A 27,618-nucleotide genomic window follows, 5' to 3' on the forward strand; every position below is an offset into this window, starting at 1 on the left:
GCACGCTTAAGGGCTTAAGAGAGATGGGCTGCTGTGCTGAGTGACTTAAATAAATATAAACATTGGAGTGGCAAATAGCACTTAAAGGGCAGTGTAGTGATGCTGCTTGAATGCAAAATGATGCCTGAGATTCTTACCGAAGGCCTGAGCAGGCACTGAGGGTAACGTCAGAGCTGGGATGCGCCTGCACTTCCCCGTGGTAGTAGCAGTGATTCTAAAAGAGAGTTTTTTTTGTTACATGTTGGAAATAAGAAACACTTTTAAAGAAACAAAGTGTGATATAAAATGTGTCATGCTAAAAAAAGCAGAAGAAGAAAGCAGCTTGTCACATTCCTCTCGCTGTACTGACGCTCTTACCTGACTTCAAAAGAGCAATACAGTACAAAAGACACTGGGACTAGGCTGATGCTGTCCCAACTCGTGTTCATTTAAATTAGCATGCTCTCCACTCCCTCTCTATAAAAACAGGCCATTTAAAATTAATGCAACTTATAAAGTTGAAGAGAAAGCAGAAAAAATTGGCACGCATGGGAGGTGACAGTAACATGGTAATTGTTCGCCTTTCGTTAATCCATCAGACTGCTCTAGTGGAAGGAAATGGGGACATTTAAGGCTCCTCAGAAACAGTGAAAACGCTGTTGTCTGACCACAAGGAGAACAGAGGAAATGACTCTCATTAAGAGGGAATACAGACCTCCATTTACTGTCTAGTAGCACTCAAGCCCTTTTAAATCAACTGTCATTCCCCACTACACTGACCATTTCTCATTCCCTGTACTGAACTCCAGTAAGAAGAAATCTGGGGTGGGATTTTTACAAAAAGATGAAGTGAAGAAACTCCCATTTAACAAGTTCACTACAAGGTAATGAACTGGTAATGGATTTGAGAATCATTAGATTAAGGATAAAAATAGAACAGCTATAAAGGCTCTGTGCTCAGGCTGTGTTTGACCTAGCAAGGTTCACCTTTTACAAAGGATAACATCAGGTACAGTTAGTGACTGTCTCTGTGTCTCTGACGTTTTTACAGCAGCTAAATGTTGAGTGACTAAATACTCAAATGAAAATACAGAACAGATAATACGGTCATATGAAAAACAAAGTTTTCACCTTAAGCTTTAATTTGTATCATATTTCATATATTCAGGATTTTTTTGGCAACTTATTCCTTAAAACCGTATTATGTCATTTATTTAAGTTTTTGGGGAAAACAATGACACTGATGATGCAGATATCTAAAAACTGATGCATTAAATATAATACACTGGGCATTTAGAGGTTAAAAACATGGAATAACATCCTTTGGACACCTGAAACCAAAGTGGAGATGTTTTCTTACGGTGTTTGGTGAAAACCAAACACGGCGTATCAACACAAACACCCCATAGCAGCTGGCAAACAATGGTGGATGGGTGATGATTTGAGCGTTTTCTTTCCAGCCACATGACCTGTGCGCTTTGCAGTCGCTGAGTTTAGCATGAATTCCTCTGTATACCAAAGTGTTCTAGAGTTAAACGTGAGGCCATTTGTCTGACAGCTAAAGCTTTGAAAGTGGGTCATGCAACAGGGCAGTGATCCCAAGCAGTGCAGCAAAGCTACAACAGAATGTCTGAAAAAGAAAAGAATCAATGCGTTGCAATGGTCAATGTGCAGACCTCAACCGGACCTGAAATGCTGGGGCAGGACCTTAAGTGTGCTGTGCATAAACCAATACCCACGAACCTCAATGAACTGAAGCAAGACTGTAAAGAAGAGTTATTGCTGGTTCTACAAGCCTTTGAATCATTGGTGTACTTATTTATTCACAGTGCTACATAAATCCCTGTGAAAACTTTCTTTTTCACATGACTGTAAATCACAGTCAACCTCTTGGTATCTAAGTTATTCATTCCCTTAAAGTTGTTAGCTGACATGCACTGCATTGTTCCAAATTGAGTTAGGTATTCTAACCAAAGACAGACAAGAACTGAATAATGTTTTGTTAAGCAGCATGAAATAATGACCCACTGCTAAGCTGCTTAAGGAGTCAATTTACATCCTAAATTAGAGGTCAGGTCAGGTTTAGGTGTGGGCTTGCATGCTAGAAGAGTAGCAAATGTTTTTAAATCATTTGCATATGAAAAATATATAGAAATGCAGGTTCAGTACAGCACATTCATTGCCACTGAATCGGGTAACACTTGTTCAGCAGGTACTGAAGGTCTCCAGTCTGTTAGAATTCTTCTTACATCCACCAATGAAGGATTAAATGATAAAAATTTAAACTGTGGGGAAACTGGCTAAAAAGTGTCCCCAGTGTCCACGATCCAACTAGGCAGCAAAAAGGGCAAGAGGCTGTGAACTATGTTAAAAACAAAATAAAACAGCTTTTTTATAAAGGATCAGTTGTGCTATTTTTTTCCTGAGCCACATAAACTGATTTCAACCATCCATGTGTCACACTAAAAAGCCTTGAGAAGTACTTTCTCTGTTTCCAAAGACTAGCGAGCACTTCGCCTCGCACAGCTAGCATGAACACAGCATAAAACAAGCAGTCAAGAATAAACCATCTGCTAAAAGGGGATTCCATAATAAAATCCTGATGGCAATGTTGGCTGAAAAACTACCAGCATGAAACACAGCTTATCATCAAGTAGGCCACGGGATAGAGTGTGTTCACCAACAGTGGGAGGCTTTCAAATACAAACTCGACCACATGGAAGCAATTAAAAAAAAAACAAAAAAAAACGACAACAAAACTCATTTCTGTCCTAGATTTGATTTTAAATGAGTAAAGCTGATTCTCTGGAAAAAGAAAAAACTCGTCTGTCTTTGTGAGTTTTTAAAGGGTCACTTTTTACAACGTGACTGTGCAGCATCGCTGAACATCAACTTGACCATAAATGTCAAAAGCACTCCAACGCTGCCCTACCGTGAAGTTGTGAGCACCGGTGACTGCACTTCCATCCTCCCGGTAATGTGTCTCGGTGTAATGGCTGGCAAAAAGACCCCTAAGAAGAGAACATGACAAGAGCATAAAAAACCCATTTATTTACTCATCGATTAGAAAAAAGAAGACTTTGTTTTCAGACTACCGAGAGGACTTGACCCTCAGTTGACTTTATATGTAGATTGCTTGTAAGGATTTGGGGGATGATGTGGATGAAACACTTAGCAGTTCGAGGCGGGGAGAGACTTGATTTTCTGTAAATTTATTATGTGATTCATAAGTGTCCTTGAATCCCCTGGCATTCAGCATGAACAAGTTGAACCAAATGCTGATGTCATTTCTCAGCATGCGTGAGTGTGTATCTGTGCATATCTTTTCAACTGTGTGTCACTTGTGTGTGTGTGTGTGTGTGTGTGTGTGTGTGTGTGTGTGTGTGTGTGTGTGTGTGTGTGTGTGTGTGTGTGTGAGAGAGAGAGAGAGAGAGAGAGAGAGAGAGTGGGTGTGCTTTCCTCTACAGGCCATGAACAGATGGACATGGAGAGACCCACCCTGAGCATTGGCAAAGGAGCAGCAGGAACACCCATTTTTTGCAGCTGTATACTCAGATTGACATCAGGCAGGATGATCTCAGGATGTGTGTGTGTTAGAGTGCATTAGAAGAAGAGAGGGAGGTGGAAATACCCAGAAAACAAACAATACGTTTTGCAAGTCTGACGTGTATTATCCTAAAGGTGATTATATGGCAAAAAAGTAACAGAGGAGACTTAAAAACTAGATCACACACATACCCCACAGTGCTGTGCCAGCTCACGCAAATCGCATGTACCACAAACCAGAATTAGATGAGACGAGTGGCAACGGTGAGGCATTAAGCCAATAGTGGGTTTTTTTCTTCCGTTCTTCAGGTCCATTTAATGTCTTATCTGGATATTTACAGTTAATTATTTTATCACCCGTTTATAGGAAGATCAATTCTCTGTGCCCCGAGCCTGACCACATTTAAACTTCATTAAATACTTATTATCGCTTTAATGTGCCTTATCACGCCATTAGCAAGCTCTAAACCAAATCTGATAAGCCGAGCGGCCAGTAATCACTTTGAAGAGCCCGGTACGTCTCATAAAAATTTGATGACACATCAGAGGATGCTGCATGCTTCTCGGAAAAGCCCAAAATATGTATCTTAATAGTGAACGTTTAACAGTGGCGCTCGGAAACAGCCACAGCACAATTATAGGAAACGAAACGGCTCAGTTTGCCGTAAAGATGGGATTTGTGTCACGTGAGCGGTAATTCCAAGCAAATGCTCTCGTGCTGTATTTTTTTGGGACATGTTGGGGGCAGTGTGGCTGCTGGGACTGAGACACACGCTGCGGAAAAGCTGCAGGATTTACATGATGGAATCTCCCTGTAATCAACTTGTTGGCAAGAGTACACAGAGTTTATGAGGCCATGAATGTTTACTGTGCGTTTGCAGAGAATTTCCTCACTGGTTATCTTGCAGCTCAGTTGGTGCGTATCTGTGTATCTTACACTGCTGAAGACCGTTTCATGCTTCTGATTCTCACTGTCGCAGCGCTCTAATGTTGTGTCGTGTATCTGACCCAGTACGCAGAATACTCATGTTTGTAACTAAAACACAGCTACCTAAGGAAGAAAGTGTACACTTCCATATAATTAAGCAATTTTTACTGGCGCCAACAGCCCACCTCTGTCGTCAATCAATTTTCCATGATTATGCTGCAAAAGACAAAGTGTTGACATTTTTGAATCATGTGGAAAATAAATACATCTTTTACTTGTCCTTATTCCACATGAGAAAAATGACGGCATACTGTGAGGATTGATAATTTATTCCGTAGCTGTTACTGATGAATAAGTTGCAGGATGTTTTATGCTCTGCGGGATGACTCTGTGTCTACGCCACTATATTACACCTCCACAAAGAAAAACACATTTTCTTTTTCATTTTCATTCCTGTAATTGTTTAAATCAATAACCACAGATTCTGTGGTCCTAACTGTGTGTTGCGATTCATTAGACACAGTGTAGTATCTAATTAACAGCCCACTAATGGCCGCCCAGGTTAATTGTGATAAATGACGGGCTGTTTAACAGCACCCCTGGGAGGCAGAAAATAATATTTGTCTTAAAGAATAATCTCCCATCTTACATGCGCCTCCTTAGATTTAATTTAACTTTTCTGAAATAACTGCATGAATTATTGATTGTCTCTAAAAAGCCAGATGAATAGCTTTCCACAGCTGCCTTTTGAGGCTAGAGTGCTGCTCATGCGTGTGATGTTTAAATATAATTAGGAGCATGATTCACTATTTGGAAAGGACCTTCCAGTAAATCTAAATCAAGACTCCCACATATGTTTGCAAGAACGCTCATTGTGTTGCTGAAATAGCCGATCTGGCCTTCGAAATCTGACGTCCCGCGACGTCTCTGATGAACATACAGCACTTTTGTGTTTCCATTCCATCTGCTGGCATAAGTGGAACGCTACACTATATCTTACACAACAACTGAGGCTGGAAGAGATAGGACTAGCACAATGCAGGGACAATACAGACAAGGACAGCACTCATTACGGCAGACCACAGAGGACCCTTCTTCATTTTAGAGGCATAAAACAAACTGGCAGATGTTATTTTCTGCCATATCTGAAATTACAGGAGATAGAACTATTGTTGTCTCTGAATTGAGCAAGTATTTTGATGAGTTTTATTTAAAAAGAACAAATCAAATCAAACAGACAAAGAGTCGCTACAACGGTGTGATCGATGAACCGAAAACTAAATGCATCACTCGCTGTTTACACAGATCGATGTTTATAATAACATCTTTCTCTCTTGATCCAGCCAGTACGACGTTCTGTGCAAGTGCAGAAACTCATTTACATACATGTGACTGTGTCTCATGTAATAATTCACCATTACACAAATCCCCTTGAGCATGGAACCATTTGAGAGCAATGTGGCTCTTCTTGCAGCCTCTCTACTTCCTTTGAAGAGTGCTAACTTCAGTGATTTCTTTTAATCCCCTCTCCCCCACAAGCCTAACCCCTAAGCCTTCCTATAGCTGCTACTTATGGTAGCATATGCTAAACTCCAAAAAGAGCAGACTACTACAGAAACAGAGGCAGATGAAGACGAGAGAGGAACTAAAGAGGTGTGGCTGACAAGTCTAATTCTATTTCCACATACGGCTGCGTTCCAAATTGATTTACATACAGCTCAGTGTGCCTTCAGCTAAGGCTTGGCCGTGGCTGTGGCTGTGAGTGCACCGGAGTGTACAAGCCAGCAAAACCAGAGAAAACTAGGGAGAAACAGTGGTGAGGGTGGGAGGAGTGAGGGAAGCAAACAAACAAAAAAATTCCCTGAACTACATAATTAAAGAAAAGCCTTCCTTTAATCTTCTTTACTGGCTTCATAAAAGAGTCATCGTGTCCATTTCTGCATTACTTTCATCTTTGTTGTCTCACTGAAATTTAAGGTGTCGGGTCAAAATGTGGGTGAGGATATCATTAACGTTGGGGGGTACGGAGAAATTTAAAATGACATCTGATGATAGCATCTGATGATTCGGAAAAATGCCAAACTTATTACATATTCAACTTTGGGGAAGAGGACTGTCTGTTCAGAAATTGATGCGAGCCATGTAATAGCTGTTGAGACATTTCGCACTGAAATAAAAATGACCTAAGATAATGTGTGGGCAACATTTGTGCAGCATTTTAGAGCTGTATAATAATCTTAGTTTGTGTGTTTCCAGTGTTATTGTGATAATGTTTGCTAACTTTACAGGTGCTGCTACTGTAGGTCAAATATTTTCTTCTTTAATTGCAGATCACAATGGAAGCTAATCTAATGAACTGGTACTTATATAGTGTATTTCTAGCACTTTCTTACTTCATGCCTCATTCATCCATTCACACACACATTCATAAAAGTGATTTTTCCTAACCTAACATTCACACACTCACACCCTGATGGGGTTCAGCATCTTGTCCTTTCCTTGGAAGAGCCAGGGATTGAAGCACCAACCTTCCGATTAGCAGATGACTAAATCAAACAGACAAAGACTCTAAATCCTGAGTCCGAGTCACCCCAATCTAATCTAATTTATAAGGATTCATCACCAGGGAAAAATAAATATCCGTGCCAAACTTTGTGCCAATTCAACAAGCAGCTGTTAGGATATTTTGATGCCAAGAGGTCATTTATATGGATCAATATCCATACAGACTTTCATGACAAACTACCTTATATTTCTTAAAGTTATTAAACTAAAAAGATCCAACCAGCATACGTTGAGACTCTTACCAGCCGGGCAAAGGATTGGGTCTCATAGTAACACTTACAGTACCACCATAAGCGAAACTAAAGAGTCACATTCATGGATGAGCAGACTAAGATTTTCCATTATATATGCTCCAGCAGGCACTGGATGAATATCAAACATGCTGGCTGATGGGGCAGGCCTATTTAAATATTGACTGACCAAAGCAAAGATAGCTCCTTAATGAGTCAAGATCTCTCTTTGCTTAGGAAGAAGTCACAGAGGGAGCAGCTGCTTGACTATTAAAAAAATCCTGCAGCGAGTCCTCAGAGGTCCGCATGATGACACTTTTTCCTAAAGTGCCCCTGCACATACAAATGATTAAATCTCCGAGTGGCCGTGTCCACAACTTACAAGCAAAGTTGATTTTTCATATCTGAATACTCTTTCATCCTTCTCCGTTGCCAAGATGGTTCAGACAGCCCTGCCTGTCTGTCTGTGTCCCTCACCTCAGGCTTCATGGCATTGTGTGCTCAAAGTGGCGCCTAAGGCAACTGAAGTCATCACATCAGTAAAGTAAACCGCAGAGGGAAAAACATTATTCCCTGTGCTTGAAAGCAGAGGAGGGTGATGAATCATGGCAGGGGCACAGTTAGTAAAGGTTGCCACTCTTGCTCTCACACGCTCTAAAAATAACAGAAATCACAGGTAAAAAAAACAGAAATATCTCATAATAAACTCTAAGAAACTTTTTCCTGAACATGACACTTCAATTGCCATACAGTTTCTTTCCCGACTGTTTGAGTTGTTACCCGAGAAAACGAGGATTGTAGGCTGCATAAATGAGGAATATCAGACACGAATAAGAGTAAATAATGGTAAAGCTGTCTTATCTGTTTCCTTGGGGAATAAGAGAAGTCTGGGGGGTTGGTGACTGATGGGAAATGGAGAGGCTCTTTAAAAAAAAAAAGATGTCTCTGATCACACAAATTCATGCAGATATCCATACTCCTGATCACTTTAAAGCATGAGTGAAAGGTGATCGTATTACTGTGCAGCAGGTGAGGTTTTTAAGCACTCAGTGATAATGGAGTCACTTTCTTCATTCTGAATAAGCTTCTCCCTCTGAAACCCAGCATGTCCTTTTCAACTCTAAAGGGTTTTATTTTCTTTTATAGCCTGATGAAGGGTAACCTTATCTTTCATGCTTCCGGATATTTCTTCTTTTTAACCACCCATTGCTTTTTTCTTCTTTTTTCCTTGGCATTGCATTTTTTTACTGCTACGGAGTCTTATGAAATGATAACAGAATTTGGATAAAAATGAAAGGCTGCAGGTGCAAAACAAGGATTAAAACGGCTACGGTGTCAAACCCCAAACCTTTTGATATTTCTAATGAAAGCACACTTCAGTTTGGGTGGGAAACATTGCAATTTCTGCTGAAGCGATATCACTGTTATTATTTTTCCTCGCTTGTGAACATAACGCCAAGCACCAGAGCTAACAGGCACAGCAGGGCTGTTAAAGAATGAACTGTTTCACTGCTGCTGGCCCACACGTTCGGAATTTTTAATACCAAAAAATAATTCCCACACTAAACATATTTTTCCTCATAACTGTACAAAGAGCATGATGTCATACTCTCCCTGCTCCCATTAAAGGGGGAATACATTTTCAAATCAGTGTGAGGGGAAAAGTGCTCATCTACAGCACAGCAAGAGTGAGCCCTGTGCACAATTTCAGGGCAGTCCTCTAACTTCTCTCTGGCTATGGTTTGCTGCTAAAGTGCAGGCCCGACCTGTCCATCTTATGCAATATTAGCCTCTGGTGTTTGCATCTTCTCTACATATCGCGCCACTGAGGCTGTTTGTTGTAATTAATGCACCGAGTTCACGCAGCTAAACATTAGACTGCTTGTGAAATGTGCGGCTAAAGGAGCTCATGAATTCTTTATAACCCTAACAAAGGAGTACAGATTATTTCTGGGCACAAGATGATGATGGCACAAACTCAAAATGCTGGAGGCAAGATCTGTGCCACCAATGTGAAGCGAGCCATAAACACTTTATATCGTAAGATGTTAGCAAAATATGCTTTCAGTGGAAGAGCATATAGAGATTATATGTTAAAAATCCATTCTTAACATCCTTGTGACCAGAGGATTTGAAGTGTTTTGTGCATTTAGGGGAAAAAAAGTAATAACTTTATAATGTTATTTTCATTCTACTATTTTTCATTCTGCTTTTATTTTTCCTGCTTATCCAGGTCTATGATTCGGGGGGTATCAGTCTAGGCAGAAATGCTCAGACCTCCCGCTCCACAGCCAGCTCTTGCCAGCAGAGCAATATAATCTCTCCGGCGTATCATGGGTCTATACTGGGATCATACCCCAGTTGCCTGAAACACCTCATCCAGAACGTATGCTAGTCATATCCCCCCAATTGGCTCCTTTCAGTGTTGAGGAATGGCAGCTCTAATCTAAGCTCCTCCTGAATGACTTTGTTTCTCTCTCTATCTCTAAGAGAAATCCCAGACAGCCTCCTGAGCAAGTTCAGTTGCCCTAGTTTAAGTCACTACTCACACTCTGTGGCAATAGTTGAGTGTAGAAATGTAGATTGACCACTGGATGGACTTGTACAGCATCTACATTAGTGCACACCCCAAAATACCCAAACTCTTCTACTTAGTGCAGCAAGTCACTCCCAACCCAGAGAGAACTCTCCACCCTTTTCTAACTGAGAACCCAGAATACAAGCTGGAGACCATCTGTCAATGAAGCCGACAAAACTACATCATCTGGAAAAGGAAAGACAAGATGCTGAGACCACAGACACCCTCCGCCTCTTGGCTGCACCTAGAAAATTCTGTCCATAAAGGATGTGAAAAGAAACGGTGAAGAAAGGAAACCCTGGAGTGGTACACTCAGTGGGAAGGGCTCTGACTTATTGCCAACAATGCCAAGCTATTTTTCCCTGAAGAGCTCCATAACAATGGACCCATACTACTGAAGCACCACCCAAAGGACACCTCAAGAGACACAGACTTCTCCAAGTCCAAAAAAGACCAGTAGGTTGGTTGGGAAAGAGCTGGTGTACTTACTTCAGCTTTCTATAGTTAGTGTGTGCCATTTTCTATAAGAAAAGAGAGCAGGGAGTAAAACAGTGAAAGCAGAAATGTGTCAAATATATCTTACGAAACTTTATGTGAGCATTATCATTCAAATAGATGAGGGATAGTAGAAAAAAAACCCTAAATAACATCAAAAAATGTAAATAAAAAATGTCTGAATATCTGATAACTGATGACTCAAAATCTCAATTTGTAAATTGTGTCTTTAGCATTTGTCCCAACAAAACACCAAAAAGCCTTCTTCAACATTCCCTCTGGATAGTGAAGCTAATAATATAGATAATTGATGTACATGTACAGAAGCTCACAATCTCCATTAAAAGTTGTGAAAATAAAATGTTCTGAACTCTCTCTGGAAATACTTTTTGTATTCCTGCCCAGAACGGCGATGAACTCTTCGTTTACTGCTTCAATATTCCCATCCATAACAAACTACAAACTGGAACTAATGAGAGAGTAGGGATCTTCAAGGGAGGTGGCCTATTATTATTCATTGAAAAAGAGTAAACAAATGCATAAATGTTAATGTCAGAGGCTTCCTATCTGTCCAATTAATCTATGGTGGTTCCCCTGGGCAGCCTCATTGTTCAGCCATACTTTTTTTGCCTTCAGGGGAAATTTGCAATTAAGAGCTGAGCAGAAAAGACATTAAAGATGTCTTTCATTTTTCCCCTCCCTTTGATTTCTGTCTTCTTCAGCCATTTCTTTCGTAAAAAAAAAGAAGAAGAAATAACTGGTGCATATCATCATCAGCTCCTGCTCTCCCACAATCACATTCATCCATCACATCTGGCACTTTTCCTCCTTTCTTAAATCTAAAAGTTGAGAGGAAGAAAACTTTAAACTATAAGCTGCAAGGGGCACGTGTGGTGCATTAGGCAACTACTTTATTATAACATGGTCCACTGACTACACATGTCCCAGACCATCATCTCTCCAGTCCCAGACTGCATGAGGCATTCTTCCCCTCCTCTTAAAAAACGTCTCACGTCATTAAACCCACTCTTTACACTTCCACAGATCCTATACTGATTCTCCAATAAGATAATAGCATGCAATCTTTCATTCTCCAGCCCATTACCCTGCAAACATGGTGGAGTTGGTAACTTTCACTTGGCACGGATGTATCAGTTTAACATAAGGATCGGGGTGAACGGTCTGTCACTGACGCTGATGCAGGGTAACATAAGGCGTCATGGTTGCTGGGTATTGAGCAGGAGACGCCAATTATTGTATGGGCTACGGGTGGTAAAACAATGAAGTGCTTTTAACTTAATCACATCTCCTTTTCTGAGTTTCAGTGGTTCACTGATACCTAGAGTACAGAAAGCGAGAGCAGTCTGGAGCATGCCTGCGTTTTAAATATATTTAATGCACCACGATTCATCACTCACTGACCACAGGGCACAGACGCCATAAAAGTAGCTGTCGCTACAAAAAAACCCAAGCAAGGACGGTAAAAGGATTTAAAAAATATCACTGATCTTATATCACTAAAAAATAAATGTAAAGTAGTAATAAGCTTAAAAGATTAAGCACTGTTTATTAAGTCTTTGGCCATCATCTTCGGTATTTATATGAAACTGTCACATTAAAGAGGCTAAATTAATTGCAGAGATTTGGGAACACATTGCTAAGATAAACAGGGCAGAGTGTTCAGCATTACACAAAAATTCATTCAGCCCAACTGTAAACATAAATATTTTACTTCCATTCATTATTTCATTAAATTAAATTTTCTAAATTTGATCAGTATTTAAAAAGGCTCGCCAGCATGAAATGTTTGAGAATTAAACTCCCCAAAGAGCTTGGAGAGTCAAACGAAATTTAAAAGCTATCCACTCACTGAACACTGTGTTAGGTACACTGTGATAGTACTGGGTTAGATCCTCTTCTGCCTTCAGACCTGCCCTAATCCTTTGTGACACAGATTCAATAAGGTGCTGGAAACACTCCTCAGCGATTTTGGCCTGTATTGATTTGATAGCATCACAAAGCTGCTGCAGATGTTTCAGCTGCACGTCATTGATGTGAACTTCCTGTTTCACCACATCAAAAAGGTGCTTTATTGGACAGCAACAATACATTGAACTCAGAGACGTGTTCAAGAAAACAGCTGATTTGAGCTTTCTGACTACTGGAAGCAACCATCAGAACACGGCCATAAAGGGACAGACATGTGCAGCAGTAATATACCAATAAACTTGATATCAGGCAGGATGGATCCATGCTTCCATCCTGTTTATTCCAAGTTCTGATTCTACCATCCGAATGTCAAAGCAGAAATCAAGACTCATCAGATCAAGCAATATCCTTCCAATCTTTTGTATGTAGCATAATCTCACTTTCCTGCGCCCACTGTGGTCTTCTGCTACTAATGTCCATTTGATTCAAGGCTCCTTATGTTGTGGATTCAAAGATGCTCTTCTGCATACCTTGGTTGGTTGGTTATACCAATTAGTTGAGTTACTGTAGCATTGCAACAACGTATTTTTTTCCCAGTCAACTGCTACTAACTGGATATTTTCTCAGTACATCAGCAGTTTCTGAAATACTCAGACCAGCCCACCTGACACCGACAACTATGACAAGTAACATTAAGTTGCTGCCATGTGACAATTAAAGTGTTTTACCTAACAAGGTGGCCAGCAAAGACCCGTTTCTATCAATCTACATGTGTCAACTTCATCTTTTAAGGAGCCCTCTGGTAACTTAAACTAAGCCTGCTGTAACATGGCTCAACTCTGAGATGCACACAGTCACACTAATGGACAGACACCTGCAGCATTATGACTGAGTATGTTCCTCATACGTGTTTCTGTGTTCACTTACTTAAAAAAAAAAGAAAATAAAACCATAGCAGTTTTGGATTATTCTCTAAACAGTAACAACATGCGCATAAAAAGTGCTTATCTCACAAACTCAGCTTCTTATTTGCAATACGATTAAGACGTGTCAGTGATTAATTTCTGCTATTCCCAATTCAGAAGAGAGGCTGCAGTACATGCTTCTGAAAACAAACAGCACACACACACACACACACACACACACACACACACACACAGACATGCAAAGCTTACTTTTAATAACAATGTTTGTAAGAAAATGATTTTCAGTAAACCGAAAAGTTTTACTACAAGAAAAATACATCTTAAAATGAATATTGAAATGAATCAGATTATTTGCTTGCATGTAGTTTTTTTTATTGTTAACAACAACAACAATTTGTGTTTTAACCAAAAAAAAATGAGACTCTAGTCTAGTTATTATAAGATATAAACACATTTTAAGAATCATTACTAAGAATCTACATTTAACCAAATAAAACACAATAGTTTTGAAATGCATAAATTCTACACTTAGAAATTTGTATTGTATACACTAGTGTATACACATTTTAGAAAGGAAGACATTAAACTGAATGGATCTGCAACGTTAATGACAATACCCGCTTAAACTGCTGCACGCCTAGTGCTGAAGCAGCATCAGGAATTAAAAAACAACAACTCTATATTCCATATCTTATATTACCTGCAGTGACTGATGGCGTTCTGAGTCTTATTGCTGGCAATAAGCATATCAGATAAACACCCATGAGATTGTAAAACAGCTGCTGAGCTGTTCTGTCTCAGTCCTTATTTCTCATGGGTCTCCTACAATTGACCCATTCTCTATTCCTTGCTGAGATATGGCATAGGATGTGAATCATGCACAAAGCAATGTCTGCTTTGAAAAAGATTTCTCATTAAAGCCTTTACACCAGGCTTTTATGGCTAAGGGTTTTGAAAGGTTGTGTGTGAAACGTTATTATGATATACTCTGCAGGTTGAGTCCCTGGCCTAGAAACTGAAATCCGATGACAAACTGTACACTAATGGCTGTATCCTGCCGTAGACAAATATATGAATGTGCATGATAATGTACAAATCGCACATGCATTTCATTATCTTGAGCAATCTATTGATGTACAGTGAGGTAATGTAATCGCTCATATAGCACACTCTCCAGGACATATTTCCTGCTGATGCAGATAAATGATGCCCAGGATAAATGTGGATATTATGCATCAACATCTGTAGCCCCACTCCACATATCAAAAACTCCAACACAGATAATAGATTTTCCGCTCACCGACACCGAGGCAACAGTTCATTCCACTGATGCCCTACTGAGTATATCACAGAGCGTAATTTAAAACAAAAAAGGTTTGCGAACAAGGCTGCAAATGCATCACCCCTTTGGTCTCATTAGGAGCCTCTTACTCTCTGCAAAGCGCCTGGAAACTAAATAGTGAATTGCTTACATTCACAGGATGCTAAGTGTTCTCCTAACTAGCTCCGTTGACAGGTGACCATTCTCTATTTTCTGTATGGTATGTTTAAGGTTCCACTATATCCCCTTACATAAATGAGAAATTACAATACAAAGAGAGAGAGACCAACACGACCATATTAGTTAAGTGCTATGACAACAACCTCAGCATCCTCTCTGCTGCTGCAGACACCTAAAAATAGGTCTGCAGCAGGAGCAAATAGATGATACCATGTGCTGATAGACTGCATTAGTGCATTAAACTTTTTCAGCGAAAGCCCAATCACAACAATACCTGGAACACATTTTCAAATTATTCACCAACATACCAGACTTCATCTGTTTCAGTCCAGCAACAGTTTTAGGCAGTCAAATTGTAAGATAAGTGCTCTATTCAACAAGTGCAAGCTGCAAAATATGTGTCTACAGTGGGAACTATGTGATTTTCTTTACGCACAGTTAATTATTAATCACACAAATTTAACAAGGTACTGGAAACCTTCCTCAGAGATTTTGTTCCATTTTGAAAGAATAACATGACACAGCACAGATATGTCAGCTGCACATCCATGATTTGACTCTCCTGTTCCAACACATCCTGAAGGTGTACTATTGGATTACGATCTGGTGGCTCTGGGGGCCATCTGACTACAGTGAATGCATTGTCATGCTGAAGAAACCAATTTGAGATCATCTGAGTTTTGTGGCATGGTGTGCTATCCTTCTGTAAGAAGCTATCAGAAGACAGGTACACTGTGCTCTTAAACTAATGAACATGGTCACCAAAAATACTCAGGTAGGCTGTGGTAATTCAGTTGGTACGGAGGGGTTTAAAGTGTGCCAAGAAAATGTCACCCACACCATTACACCACCATCACTAGCCTGAACTGTTGATACAAGGCAAAATGGATTCATGCTTCTGTGTTATTTACGCCAAATTCTGATCCTACCAACCGAATGTGAAATAAAGCAACATTTTTCCAATCTTCTATTTTTTCATTTTGGTGAGCCAATGCTTTTGCAGTTTCCTGTTCTTAGCTGACAGGAGTGGCACTTGATGCAGTCCCCTGCTGCTGTAGCCTCAGTTTCTTGCACACACTGTCGTCTGCTGCTCCTGTAGACATTCTGCTTCAAGGTTTCTCACTTGTGCATTCAGAGACGTTCTTATGTTTACCTTGGCTGTAATGAGTTACTACTGCCTTCCTGTCAGTTCGTCCCTGACCACTATATGTAAACCTAGAGATGGTTGTGTGGGAAAATCCCAGTACATCAGCAGTTTCTGAAATACTCAGACCGCCCTGACCAGCACAGCACCATGTCACAAATCACCTTCTTTTTCCATTCTGATGCTCGGTTTGAACTTTAGTAGGTCTATGCCTACATGCCTAAATGCACTGTCGCTGTCATGTGATTGGATAATTGTTGGATGACATCAAATTGGATGATTTGATGTCTTGGCTCAGTACTAACCTCAGATTTCTAACTATTTCTAAGTAGAGGAAAAAAGTGTCGAATGTGAGCGTCTTTGAGCGAGCTTGGCTTTGACCCAGTGTTCAAAAAAAAAAGAAGAAAAAAAAGCAACACCTAAAATTACCCTCCCTCTCTCTCCTTTTCATAGTGTCATTCAAGATTTGGGCAACTGTCCCCAAGGACGATCTGCATTATCCACAAACTGTTCAGCTAACTAATTAAAGATGGCAGGAGGCAAAATGTGATTACTATGCGCTCCAAGCTTAACAAAAACTACAAATGCAATGTTAGAGGTAGAATTCACAATCGGATCAATACTCAAACAAACTGGATGCGTGTTTCGGGATACTCGTCAATGTATAGACCCGACTGCCAAAGTATTTTGTTTTTCTGGCTGACCAAGCAGCAGGAAAAGGGACCCATTGTTACTGCAGTTGACCTGCATGAAACAAGAGAAAACAGATATCCTGGCTCTGTCGAAAGGCAACAAAAATAACCTTCCAATGCCGCTGAACAAAATAAAATACAATGTTCCACCGTGTTTAATCCCTATGAAAACAAAGTCTGAGAACAACTATTTAACTGAATGGAGCAAAGAAAGCCGCTAACCCAAATCCTCTGTAGGTGTTTAACCTAATAATGCCTGAATTAATTGTGACAGGCACAACAAAATGGCTTGGCATCCAAAGACAAAGTCATACAGAGAGTTGGCACCAAAGTACAAGTACACATGCGTTGGCACCAAACAGCAGCCTGGGGTCCAACGTTTCCCACCGGTGGCTTTGACAGGGTCTCAGGTTGCGTGGTGACAGATTAGCTGCCACCAGTGAAAACACAAGCGAGCATGTGGGGAGCGTGGGAGGAGAGGATAGGAAGAGATAGCATAAGAAGGGGGTGTTTGGGGTTGGTGGCAGTGGGGGGACCTGAATATAGCCAGAGAAACAGAGAGACATGTGACAGGAAGCAAGCATCGCTACAACTCGATCACAGACTCACTGGAGCAGAGGAAGTGGGAGTGATAGAAGAGTTGGTGCAGGAAGAACCCAGTAGAGGAAGTTTGCTGCTGTTTTCAACTTCCAAGATCCAGTTTCTAACCCATTTACTGACCGTGCTTACTTAGAATGCCTGAAAACACATTACTACTTATTATCACTGAGTAGTTACACATGCAGTCCCTAATACAGGCCTGCTTAGGTACCAGAGCTGACACCCAAACACATGGGTATTGCATAAAGTTCAACTTATCTCATAGTTGACAGTAACCTGGGATCACTCTCTTTTTTCTTTTTTTGCCAAAAACTCTCCACAGTGAATGAACTGCGTAATAATATATCTGCTCTGTGGTGCACGAAGAGAGAGATGTTGGCATTGTCAGCTGTGTTATTGAAATAGAGTGCATCTTCTTTCCCCTGGAAAACACACTGAGGATGTTGCTATGGGGATTTTTTTGTCAAAAGCATAATGATGTTGTTTAGATGTGGCCATGTGTTTCAAAAGGCCTCTTTCCTCTTTTCTTTCCTGCCAGAGAAGAATGAAAGGAAATGTTCTCAATGGGAAATGCATGGTCTTGTGTAGTGAGCTAGTTAGAATATGGACACATCAAGCTCATTGTGTTTCAAGAAGAATAGCTGAAAAGATGTATTTTATTAAAAATCATAGTGAAGCACAATAATCATACCTAGCCTATGTGTTCACTATTTAAATTGTAAAAAAAGAGAACTCCATTCTCTAAACAAATGTATTAAATCACGTTTTGTAAAAACTTAGACAAAACTAACAGATTTGATCAAATCTTCATGCAAAACTCTAAAAACACACTCGCTAAAACAGATTATGAACTTGTGATACATAATGTTAACCACATGCAGAAGAATTTAAACATACAGCACATAGCTTCCACACAATAGCTCAAAATTATCCACAATTGTTGAAAATGATGTCACGAACCCAGTTCAGAGTCCACAAACAGCTCAGTGATTTGAAGACTGACCCCAGTGATGATAGAAGCAACCAGTGTGCAAGAGGTGATGGATGATGAAGAGTAAGAGCAAGAGCAGCAATTTTAGATAAAATCTGAGGAACTGCGATACACGTCGCTCATGGAATGACAATGAAGGAGGCAGGGCAAAGAGTGCAACCCAATCACAGCTGATTCTCTGTGGCCACTACGAACAGGAGATCAAAAGAAGAGAACAGGCCATTTAGTTTGTGGATCATCAGGTTTTTACTGACGCTTCAGTACATCATGTTGCCAATATAAATATGTGCATGAGTGCCTGCGTGCGTCCTCTTTGTCACTGTTCCCTTTTTGTAAATGGCCACATAATGGTACCATGTCCTGAATGCCATATTTTCTATTTTTTCCAATGAAGTGCACCATGAATGTTCAGTAGACTTTTCCCCCATGTGCTTCTTTTATTTTTCTAAAAAAAAAAGAGTCGTTATGAGTGTTTCACTGTTTGGTCTAAGTGGTTTTAGGAATGCAGCTTGAAAATTGTTGTGTGTTTACTGCTTAAGAAAAGGGCCCAAGTGTTCAAGAGTTTACTCAGATCTCTTCTGAGTAAACTCCATTCAACAGCATCGGGAAAACCTTTCAAAATAGGAAATATTTGAATTTCATTGAGTACTTATTTTCTCAGCAACTCTGTTGCAGGTCAACAGTTTACATTATTTGGCATTTTAATATTCCTACATTTACTTGTTCAGAAGACGGAATGATCCAGTACCGAAATCCCCAATAGGTTTTTTCTTTTTAGAGTAAATGTGGTAATCGCTGTATTTTAAGTTTAACTCATTTTCCAAAAAGACAACACAAAATACACAGTTGTACATGAATCTGACTCTTAGTTTTCTGCATATATAGTGAACGTATAATGCAACAGCCCCAACATTTTCAGTTATGTATCCATGACTTCAGTGACTTTATGACTTAATTTCACTGATTTGCATTCATTTAATGCAGTGGTTCTTAACCTTGTTGGAGGTACCGAACCCCACCAGCTTCATATGCGCATTCACTGAACCCCTCTTTAGTGAAAAATAAAATGTGATTTTTTTACTGGTGCACAAAATGAGCCATGCATGTCATGGCGGAGGCTCTGCCGAACCCCTGAGACCGACTCACCGAACCCCTAGGGTTCGATCGAACCCAGGTTAAGAACCACTGATTTAATGGGAACGTACTTTACCTTTAATCAAAAATCATTAATACTACTTGGTTAACCTAATTTAACCTCAAATTTCATCCATGCATTATAATTATTTACAATGCAGCAACATTTGTCTCCATAAAATGGTAAATAGAGTGCTGGTTATAAAGTGTATTTCACATATAAAGCTATAATTAGCTTTAATATTCATACAGCACTGTATTTTATGCCTTTATGAACACGTGTGGACTCGAGGAACCAGGAACAGAAGCAGTAGCCTTCCGATTGTCAGATGATCCTCTCTACCTTCTAACCCATATCCCCATAATGCCTCAGTCCCCAAAGCATTAGTAATACCTAAACTACAACACACACACACACACACACACACACACACACACAGAAGTATCTTTGTCCCCCAGACAGTGCTATTGAAGTCTTTAATCAAGACTAATGTGTAATGTCCCATGTCCCGTATGACCACCATTAATCATTTAAAGCCGGGCAACAGTGCTATTGATCAATGCTATACTTTAAAGCAGCCACTGCTGGCAAAGGTGTGCATGTCTGTCTAACACAGTTTGCTCTGTACAACAGGTCAAGCCTTAAATATCATATATGATGATGTTCATGTTGCTTTTATGAAAATGGGGATATAATGTCTCCTCTGTCTCTGTTTTACTGCCAACTTTGAATGAACTGTGATGGAAAGGAAAAATGATATGGTATGGCATTCAAGAGAGGCTGAACTAACTCTCTGATATATATGTTGCATGGGTACAAAAGTAATAAAAGCCAAAATACAGTGTACAGTGCAAAAGTACTAAGACTTCCACAGAAGTGACTCTTTTTTGGAGCCAATATTCACAAAGAGGAATATTCTGAAAATAAGCTTTGCAGGGCTCTTCTTTCAAAAGCTATGATGACGGACTGACAAAAGAATGTAAAATCTATGCTGCTTACATTTTGAATTCAGACAGTTTGGTCCTCGTGGCTGGCAAGAACACAAAAGAGATAGCCTCTAATATCAGGGGAAAACAAATTCAGCTGAAGCTCAGGTGTTCGTGCAGTAACACTTCATTTACAAGTTGTACAAATATAAAGGGACTTTGACTCTGCATACAGGCATTGTGCATGCCGCCTAAGAAATACACACAGGCAAACAGAAGATCTCCTCTGATTTCTTCCTCAGTAGATTTGTACTTGTCCTGCTATAGCCAAGTTTGCATGGGACAGCGCCAAGCAGCTAACAACCAGCAGTTTATTAATTGGATCTGGTAGCTTGTTTATATCGGTAAGGACTGAGATCATTTCACACTTGCCATGGAACAGGTGTGCTCTGCAGCAGTGCCAAATGAGCAAACTGCACGGGCTCAGCACATTGAAGCAAAAAAAAAAAAATATTAAATTAAATTTAAAAATGAGCTTTCACCAAAAACATGCAATAACTCAGCAAAAAGAGGAAACACTACTGAGATCTAGGGCTCTCCTCATTCAGATGTATCCGATTCCTGAATACCAGCACTAAATTGTTCTTCTTCTTATTTGCTTCATTCTGGAAATTTCACTCCATTTAATGTTTTTACTACATTTCCCCTCTAATTAAATTCAGTTGTGTGAAGGCTTGCTAGACGAACCGCCTTTACTTTGATTATAATCTTCAAATTGTGATTTTGAAAAATTATACAAAAGACTAAATTTCAGATGCACTAGACATGAGCCCAAGGATATTCCCTGGAGTTTTTTTTGTTAAAAATCATTATGAGTTGGATAGAAATGAAAAGGCCCTGAGGGTCTAAACATTGCTTGGGACAGACACTGACTGCTGTTTTTGAAAATGAGCTATACCTTTAAACAGTCATATCCTGATGTTCCCTATCAGAGACAATCACAGAATAAATATCTGCAAAGTTCAATCCTATTTCTAATCCTATGGCCTCTGATGACTATCTGGTGAAGAAATATGTACTGACAAGCACTATGCAGATTTGGGTAAAAAAAAAAAAGTTAATTTGCACAGCACCTCAGAAGCGCATGTTGTGTCTGCCTCCACCAAACGCCGGAAGCAGAGACGATGTGTCTGAATCTTAAATATTGCTAAAAAACCTCAAGGACTTCACTAAACTACAAACATACTTTTTGTCCTAAGCGCCCTCATCTTTCCTCCTACCCCAGACTCAACGGATGCGCCCTCGACATAACAGGCACACGTAGAGGTCAGAGACCACCTGTTCTGAGCTGGCTGAACTGCTGAAGCGATATCAGAGGACACATCTGGCCTGACACGCTGGATGGGAAAGGCAGCTTGCTTCCAGGCTGGTGACAGCCGGTGACGGATGACTCACAGCTGATGTTGAGGTTACAGGAGGTCACATGGTGAGCAAGGAACGGAAGGGTTAGTTGGGACAGTGTTTTTCTAAGGAGCGTTTAGCTTCTAGAGAGGAGCATGAGCTGATTTCTAGTTTGTTTTGCAAGTGTTTTGAATTATCGAAGCGTGGAGTGGCAGAGTACCTAGGGGATGTACGCTAACTCATTTGTTCATCTGCTCACATAATAGACCACTTGCTGAAATCGCTCCTTAAAATGGAGAATAAAGATGTGAATCGATATTTGATTTCTAAATTTCGACAACAGTTATTGGTTTTCATTTTCTGTCTCGCACACAGCTCTGCATTTTGAATCTCGAAAGTCCAATTTGAGTTTGTTCTGAGAGTTAGCAGTGACAAGGGGCCTCACCAGTTCTGAACAAAGTCTATCAATTCAATGTCAATATCCGTATCCCAAAGCAGCAGAGTAAAATATTATGTCTCCACTCCGTCTGAATAACAAATATTGACAGACACAAGACCTGAATCGGTAATGCAATCATTCTTGTAAGATTCTAAATTTCCCCCGGACATGTAACCTGGTTTTTCTTTTGGCTTTACAGCTATCCTTCTTGCCTCTCTCTATATATATTTCTTCTCAGTGTATTTCAGTTTGAGCGTGACTTTGTGTGGCTATATTTACATATTTATGAACTCTACATGATCCTCACCCCTCGTTCCAGAGTTCACAGCGTTATTTTCTACAGTATGGAAGGGAGAGAAGTGATGAGAGATGCTGAAAAGCAAAGAAGGGGAGGACGAGCATGTCCTCTGAGCTCTGTGCTGCCTTATTCTTTATCAGCTTTCATCTCTTAGCCCTTCCAAGAGACTGAACCATAAAAGAATCCAATCACAAGGGGACATATTATTTTCTCCCTCCTTGAATACACTATACCGTATCCTAGACCCACACAATGTCTTGTCCTCTTGCATATGTAACTCGAGGAAGCAATGGTCAGGAGCATGGTTTATCTATTGACTCTGTGTGTGATTAGCATACTAAACATGCAGTTTCTTCTAACTCAACGCACCCGGTGAGTATTAAAATGAGTCATAAGAAAAAACTCACTCATTTTTCTCCAGCAACAGGATCAGCTGTTCACCTTCTGCGGGCACCAGCAGCTGCAGCGATGCAGGATATCTCTGAAACACAAAAAGATATGAGGTCATGCCCAGAAATCACCAATCCTGTCTGTGGACGTGCGTGAAGGTTCAGCTGACGTTTTCGTGCACAAAGCAGGATGGGGCAAGGCACAATAGTGCTAGAGGAACAGGAAGAAAACTTCCACATCATTCACTTCCCAAATCTGGAATCAACTTCCATTTATACCATGACAATCCTTAAGCCTTTAATGGAAACAAATCCACTGAATAGAATTACAATGAATAATATAGTGAAGGGATTTGTTACTGTTACTGAGGAAACTGTACTGTTGCTGTTTAATGTTTCACAGCATATTGAGACAACTCAGGAAACAGTGTATTTTTCAGCATGAAGATGTGTCTAAAAACAGACAATGTTAAGATGCTTTGACAGTGGATTGGTTTAGGTTTTGCAAAAGAATAATGGAACAAGGAGGAGGACTAATTAATGGTGTTGTGTGGGAAACTACATGTCACTCAATGACATGTTGCTTCTTTGCTTCTGACAAGGTTTGTTTGCAATAAATTGATAAAGCCTCACTTAAAATGGGACTTTTTGTCACTGGTGTATAAAAACACAAAATCTGCAATAATGTATTTTGACAGTATTTCAGACTTGGTCCAAAACGTAAGTTTGATTTTTTTGGAAGAGAAAAAGTGTCGCAACAGCTGTAATGATTACGTGACGTGAGTGGTTTGGTGTTAATGACGAATGGCTGCAAGTGTCATTTAAAAATTGAATCCTCTATCAAATATTAAAATGTCAATTTCCAAAATATAGCTTTAAGGTGAGTTAATGCTTTTCTGAAAATTAGCATCGTCCTTAAGGCAAAACAGAGGCAAAGAAGTTCCATGCTTTAGAGCCTCAGTTTTGTAAAAAGGATTCATGAACGTAAGCTAGCAGAGAGGAAAAAGGGTCAGACATGTTCACACTAAGCAGAAATGGATTTATATTTCATCAGCTGATATTTTAGATCAACAGAGTGCTCTTTCACAGTGACATTTCTTAGGATAGCTGACCGATGCCTTCGGGGAAATACTCTGCTGGCCAGTCTGAAGCTGTGTGTCTGCAAGTATGTGTGTGGACAATTCATGTCATGTCTACTGTGCAACAAAGACAATGTGTCATAATTCTGCAATACTTTACAGCTCCAAGAAAACTTCTACTTGGCACACAAGGCAGGTATACCGTAGCTGACCATTTTACACCTGTTCAGCTGCGTATCGATACAAATATGTAATATACATCTAAGCAGAGCCTGAAGATGCCTGTGAAAATGTGAGAATGCCTTGTTGATGGCAGATGTCAGCGGACTATTACCAGCAGTAAGATAACATCTCTCAGATAGGCTACAGCAACAGAAGACCACAAGTATTGTGACTCCTGCAGGTAAGAACAGGAAACTAAGGCTACAATGCACAACGGCTCCCAAAACCTGAACAATAAAAGACTAGAAAATATTGCCTGGTCTGATGAATAGATTTCTGCTACAACATTCAGAAGATGGGGTCAGACATTGGTATGAGCAACATGAAAGCATGGATCCATGCTGCCTTGTATCAACAGTTCAGGCTGCTGCTGTTTGCATGATTTGTGGGAGATATTTCTGGCACTCTTCGGGCCCCTCAGTACCAGCTGAGCTGCTTAAATGCCACAGCTTCCTTGAATATTGCTGCTTCTAGCAGGACAACACACCACATCACAAAGCTCAAATCATCTCAAACTGGTTTCTTGATCATGACAGTGAATCCAGTGCAGTCAAACGGCCTGCACAGTCATCAGCTCTAAATCCACAAGAGCATCACTATGAGGTGATGGAAGAGGAATTTACAACAAGGCTGATAAATCTAGGGCAGAGTGTGATGCTATGATGTCAATATTGACCAAAATCTCTGATGAAATGATCAATGTTTCCAACACCTTGTTTAATTTGTGCCATGAAGAATTTAGGCACGACTGAAGACAATAGGAACAGCGAAGTATACCCAACAAAGTGACCAGTGTGTGCATAAATCTGCCTCTGTGTTGTGACTTTTACTGCAGTCTCTGATAAGACAATCACAAGTTACCCTTGTAGTAAGTTTAATATGGGACAGCAGGCTGCTTTAACTATTGTCTCGCCTTAACAAAAATGCCTTATATCAGCACAGTAGGTGATAGAAAAATATGGCTAATGTAGCTCAAAATGATTAAGGCTATAAAACGTAGTTTCACTTCCCCACAGTATGTGACATTTTTGTGATGACTGACTGTGAGGCAGGCACATAACGCTGGGAAAAAAATCCTAAACAAAACAAATCGTTCAGATGGTGACTTCCCTGCACGAGGAAAAGTGTTTGATTGCTCAGGGAGTTCTGAATACCTACACATTTCCCTCCTCTGGAAAGTTTCCTTAAGTTGCGGTAGAGATGCCAAATTTCAAACATTTCCCTTTCCAGCTGTAGTAAGTGGAACAGACAGGGTTTCATAGCCTGAGAAGGCATGTTTAGAGAAACCAGAGAGGGATGATTTGTATATATCTTTTAATCTAGCTTATAATGTGTAGTACATGAACGAAATGACACTCTTTACAAGCTGTTACAGAGCTTTTAGCAATAAGTTCACAATATGTAGTGTCTAGTCTGTGGCAAACTCATATTTAACAAAGAAATGAGGACATGTTCAAAACAAAGCCGATAGCATGGAAGGAGAAGAACTACAAAAAGGGGCATGACATGGAGGGAAAACATAGCAAAAGAGGGGACTTCTCTACCAAAAGAAATTAAATAGACAGGCAACAGATGGAGGCAACAGAGGAAGGAATCATATACTGTGGTTATGTTAAACAAAAAGCCAGACATCTATACTTGGCTGCACTCTGAAAAGCACACTGACATTAGTTCAGTATCTGGCTGAGTCAGCTTATTACCAATAAGCTATTTCTGCTAAATGGTTTTGAGAGTATTTACCCCAGATGTGAGTTGGCTGAGAGGTCTGCGCTCTTTGCCCTTCAGCAACAGAGGTATGGCGGTCTCGTAAGTTTGCGGCCTGGTTGCCTCCCCGCTCTGTTCGGCCTTGTCTGGACTACTTCCTGTGAAAAGATCATCAGCACAGATTAGCTTGAAATTTAGCATCAAGCTACAAACAATACAGATTGCAAACAAAGGGGTCAGAAATGTGGGTCAAAGCTGCTGTGTAATATCCTCAATAATTCAAGGACACCATTAATGCAACAAAAGCTTGGAAGGCTCAGACACACAGCAGAGCAGAACACTATTAAAGACTGTGGTCGGTGCTGCAGAGAAAGAGTAAAAGCTCACTCCTGTTCCTGCGAGTAGATATGCTATCCCCCAAAGGACCCTTGCAACAAGACCACAGCCACAGACAGAGCATCAATAATAGATGCTCTCACGCAGTTTATAACTCTTCTTCTGCAATATTTCCCCAGATGGGAATGGGTTTTTTTTTCTAAAAAAGGTAGGATGAAATTGTCTTTCCCATTTCTTATATATATATATATATATATATATATACCTTTATCTTTCTTCCTGTCCAACTTTGTATAGTAGTTCAGGAACGAGCACCATACTGTGCTGTTTCCTCCTCTTTTCCACATATCATTTTACTCCTCTTCCAAACTTGTAATAGAGCTAAATTACCAAAGTAAGAAACTGGTTAAGCTAATTAGTTTTTAAAAGATTGCTCTTTTGGGACAGAAAGAAACTTACTGTGTATAGAATAAGATGAAGTATAGTAAACCATATCAATGCTTGGAGCAAAATGTGGGAATCAGTCACAATTCCCTCTGCTCTCTCAGTGTCTCTCTCAGCTCCACAGAAGACTTGGCTGTCCCTAACGGCCTTACAGAGCATGTCTGTGCTGTTGCTAGCCCAGCAGGATTCCTGTGTAGCCCAATAAATGTTACAAACCCATAGAGGATTGAATAGAGAGTGTTAAAAGGGGAGGGGAGAGGCTGCTTGAGGTTTCACGCTCCCGCTATCAACAAAGTAAAACTGAGAGTGAGTGCGCCGCCTCTATTTACTATACATCTAAAGTCTCGGCATATTCTCTAATCCTTGGAGATTTGCAGTAAAGCATCCACGTGTCTGCATGTGCATGTGTAACATTATACACAGTGCAACAAGAGTTCAGCAGTACACTGAGCAGAAATGCTACAATCCCACATATTTTGTTGCTCCTCCTCCCGCCTGGAGGTGTTTTGATTTTCAGGTACGTTTGTCTCTTCAAAGGGTTACAATTCTTGTCTTTGAAGACTGACTCCTGTGCCACCGTGACTACGCTTCATACAACTTCAAACTGTCTGTGACGGCGGCTTGTCTGTGTTCTCAGCGTGGCCCACACTCTCAACTTAGCCACAGTACATAATAAGCTAACAAGGGCATAAAAGGGACCTCCTACATTTAATGGGATATTTGAACATATGCCGATGGTAGTTTGTTGGTTTTAGTGGTGCACGAAAACCACGTTAGACAGACGGAGCAGCATGACTGAGACCACAGGCTGCGGCTGGAGTGCCATTAAAAAAGAGCTATAAAAGGAAAGCCAGGCAGACGTCTTGTTAATTAAAGACTTCATCACTTCCACCAGGGTCCCTCACAAATCATTTAGAGCTCTCTGACACTAAATGAGTTTGCGATCCTTAAACAATATCAGTTTGGAGTGGAGACTTCAAGCCTGGGTGAGCTCAAAACAAACTAGTTAGTACAATGTGTTTTCAGCCCACATCTAAGTGTTTCTAATTCTTCTGTAAAGCCACATTCTAACGAGCTTGCCATCATAAAGAGCAACATACGGAAAATCTTTCCTTGAAGGCATCCATCTCGTTACATTTGT

At 40.3% G+C, this 27,618-nt stretch overlaps 1 protein-coding gene across 2 annotated transcripts in view; it reads right to left on the reverse strand.

Annotated features, from left to right (window-relative positions):
- Positions 1 to 27,618, reverse strand: part of adam12b (ADAM metallopeptidase domain 12b) — a 103,946-nt gene that overhangs the window by 64,677 nt on the left and 11,651 nt on the right. For both annotated transcript variants that reach the window (XM_085296598.1, XM_085296597.1), the window contains exons 2-5: positions 25,734 to 25,855; positions 22,711 to 22,784; positions 2,912 to 2,990; positions 138 to 214 (exon numbers count right to left, since the gene is read on the reverse strand). In XM_085296598.1, the coding sequence (XP_085152724.1) occupies positions 138 to 214; positions 2,912 to 2,990; positions 22,711 to 22,784; positions 25,734 to 25,855 (352 nt within the window). The remainder of the gene's footprint in view (positions 1 to 137; positions 215 to 2,911; positions 2,991 to 22,710; positions 22,785 to 25,733; positions 25,856 to 27,618) is intronic.

Source organism: Mchenga conophoros, linkage group LG13 (genome assembly GCF_057382185.1).
Source record: "Mchenga conophoros isolate Kocher_MC1m ecotype Shallow Benthic linkage group LG13, M_conophoros_male_GT1.1, whole genome shotgun sequence".
Classification (NCBI taxonomy): Eukaryota; Metazoa; Chordata; class Actinopteri; order Cichliformes; family Cichlidae; genus Mchenga; species Mchenga conophoros.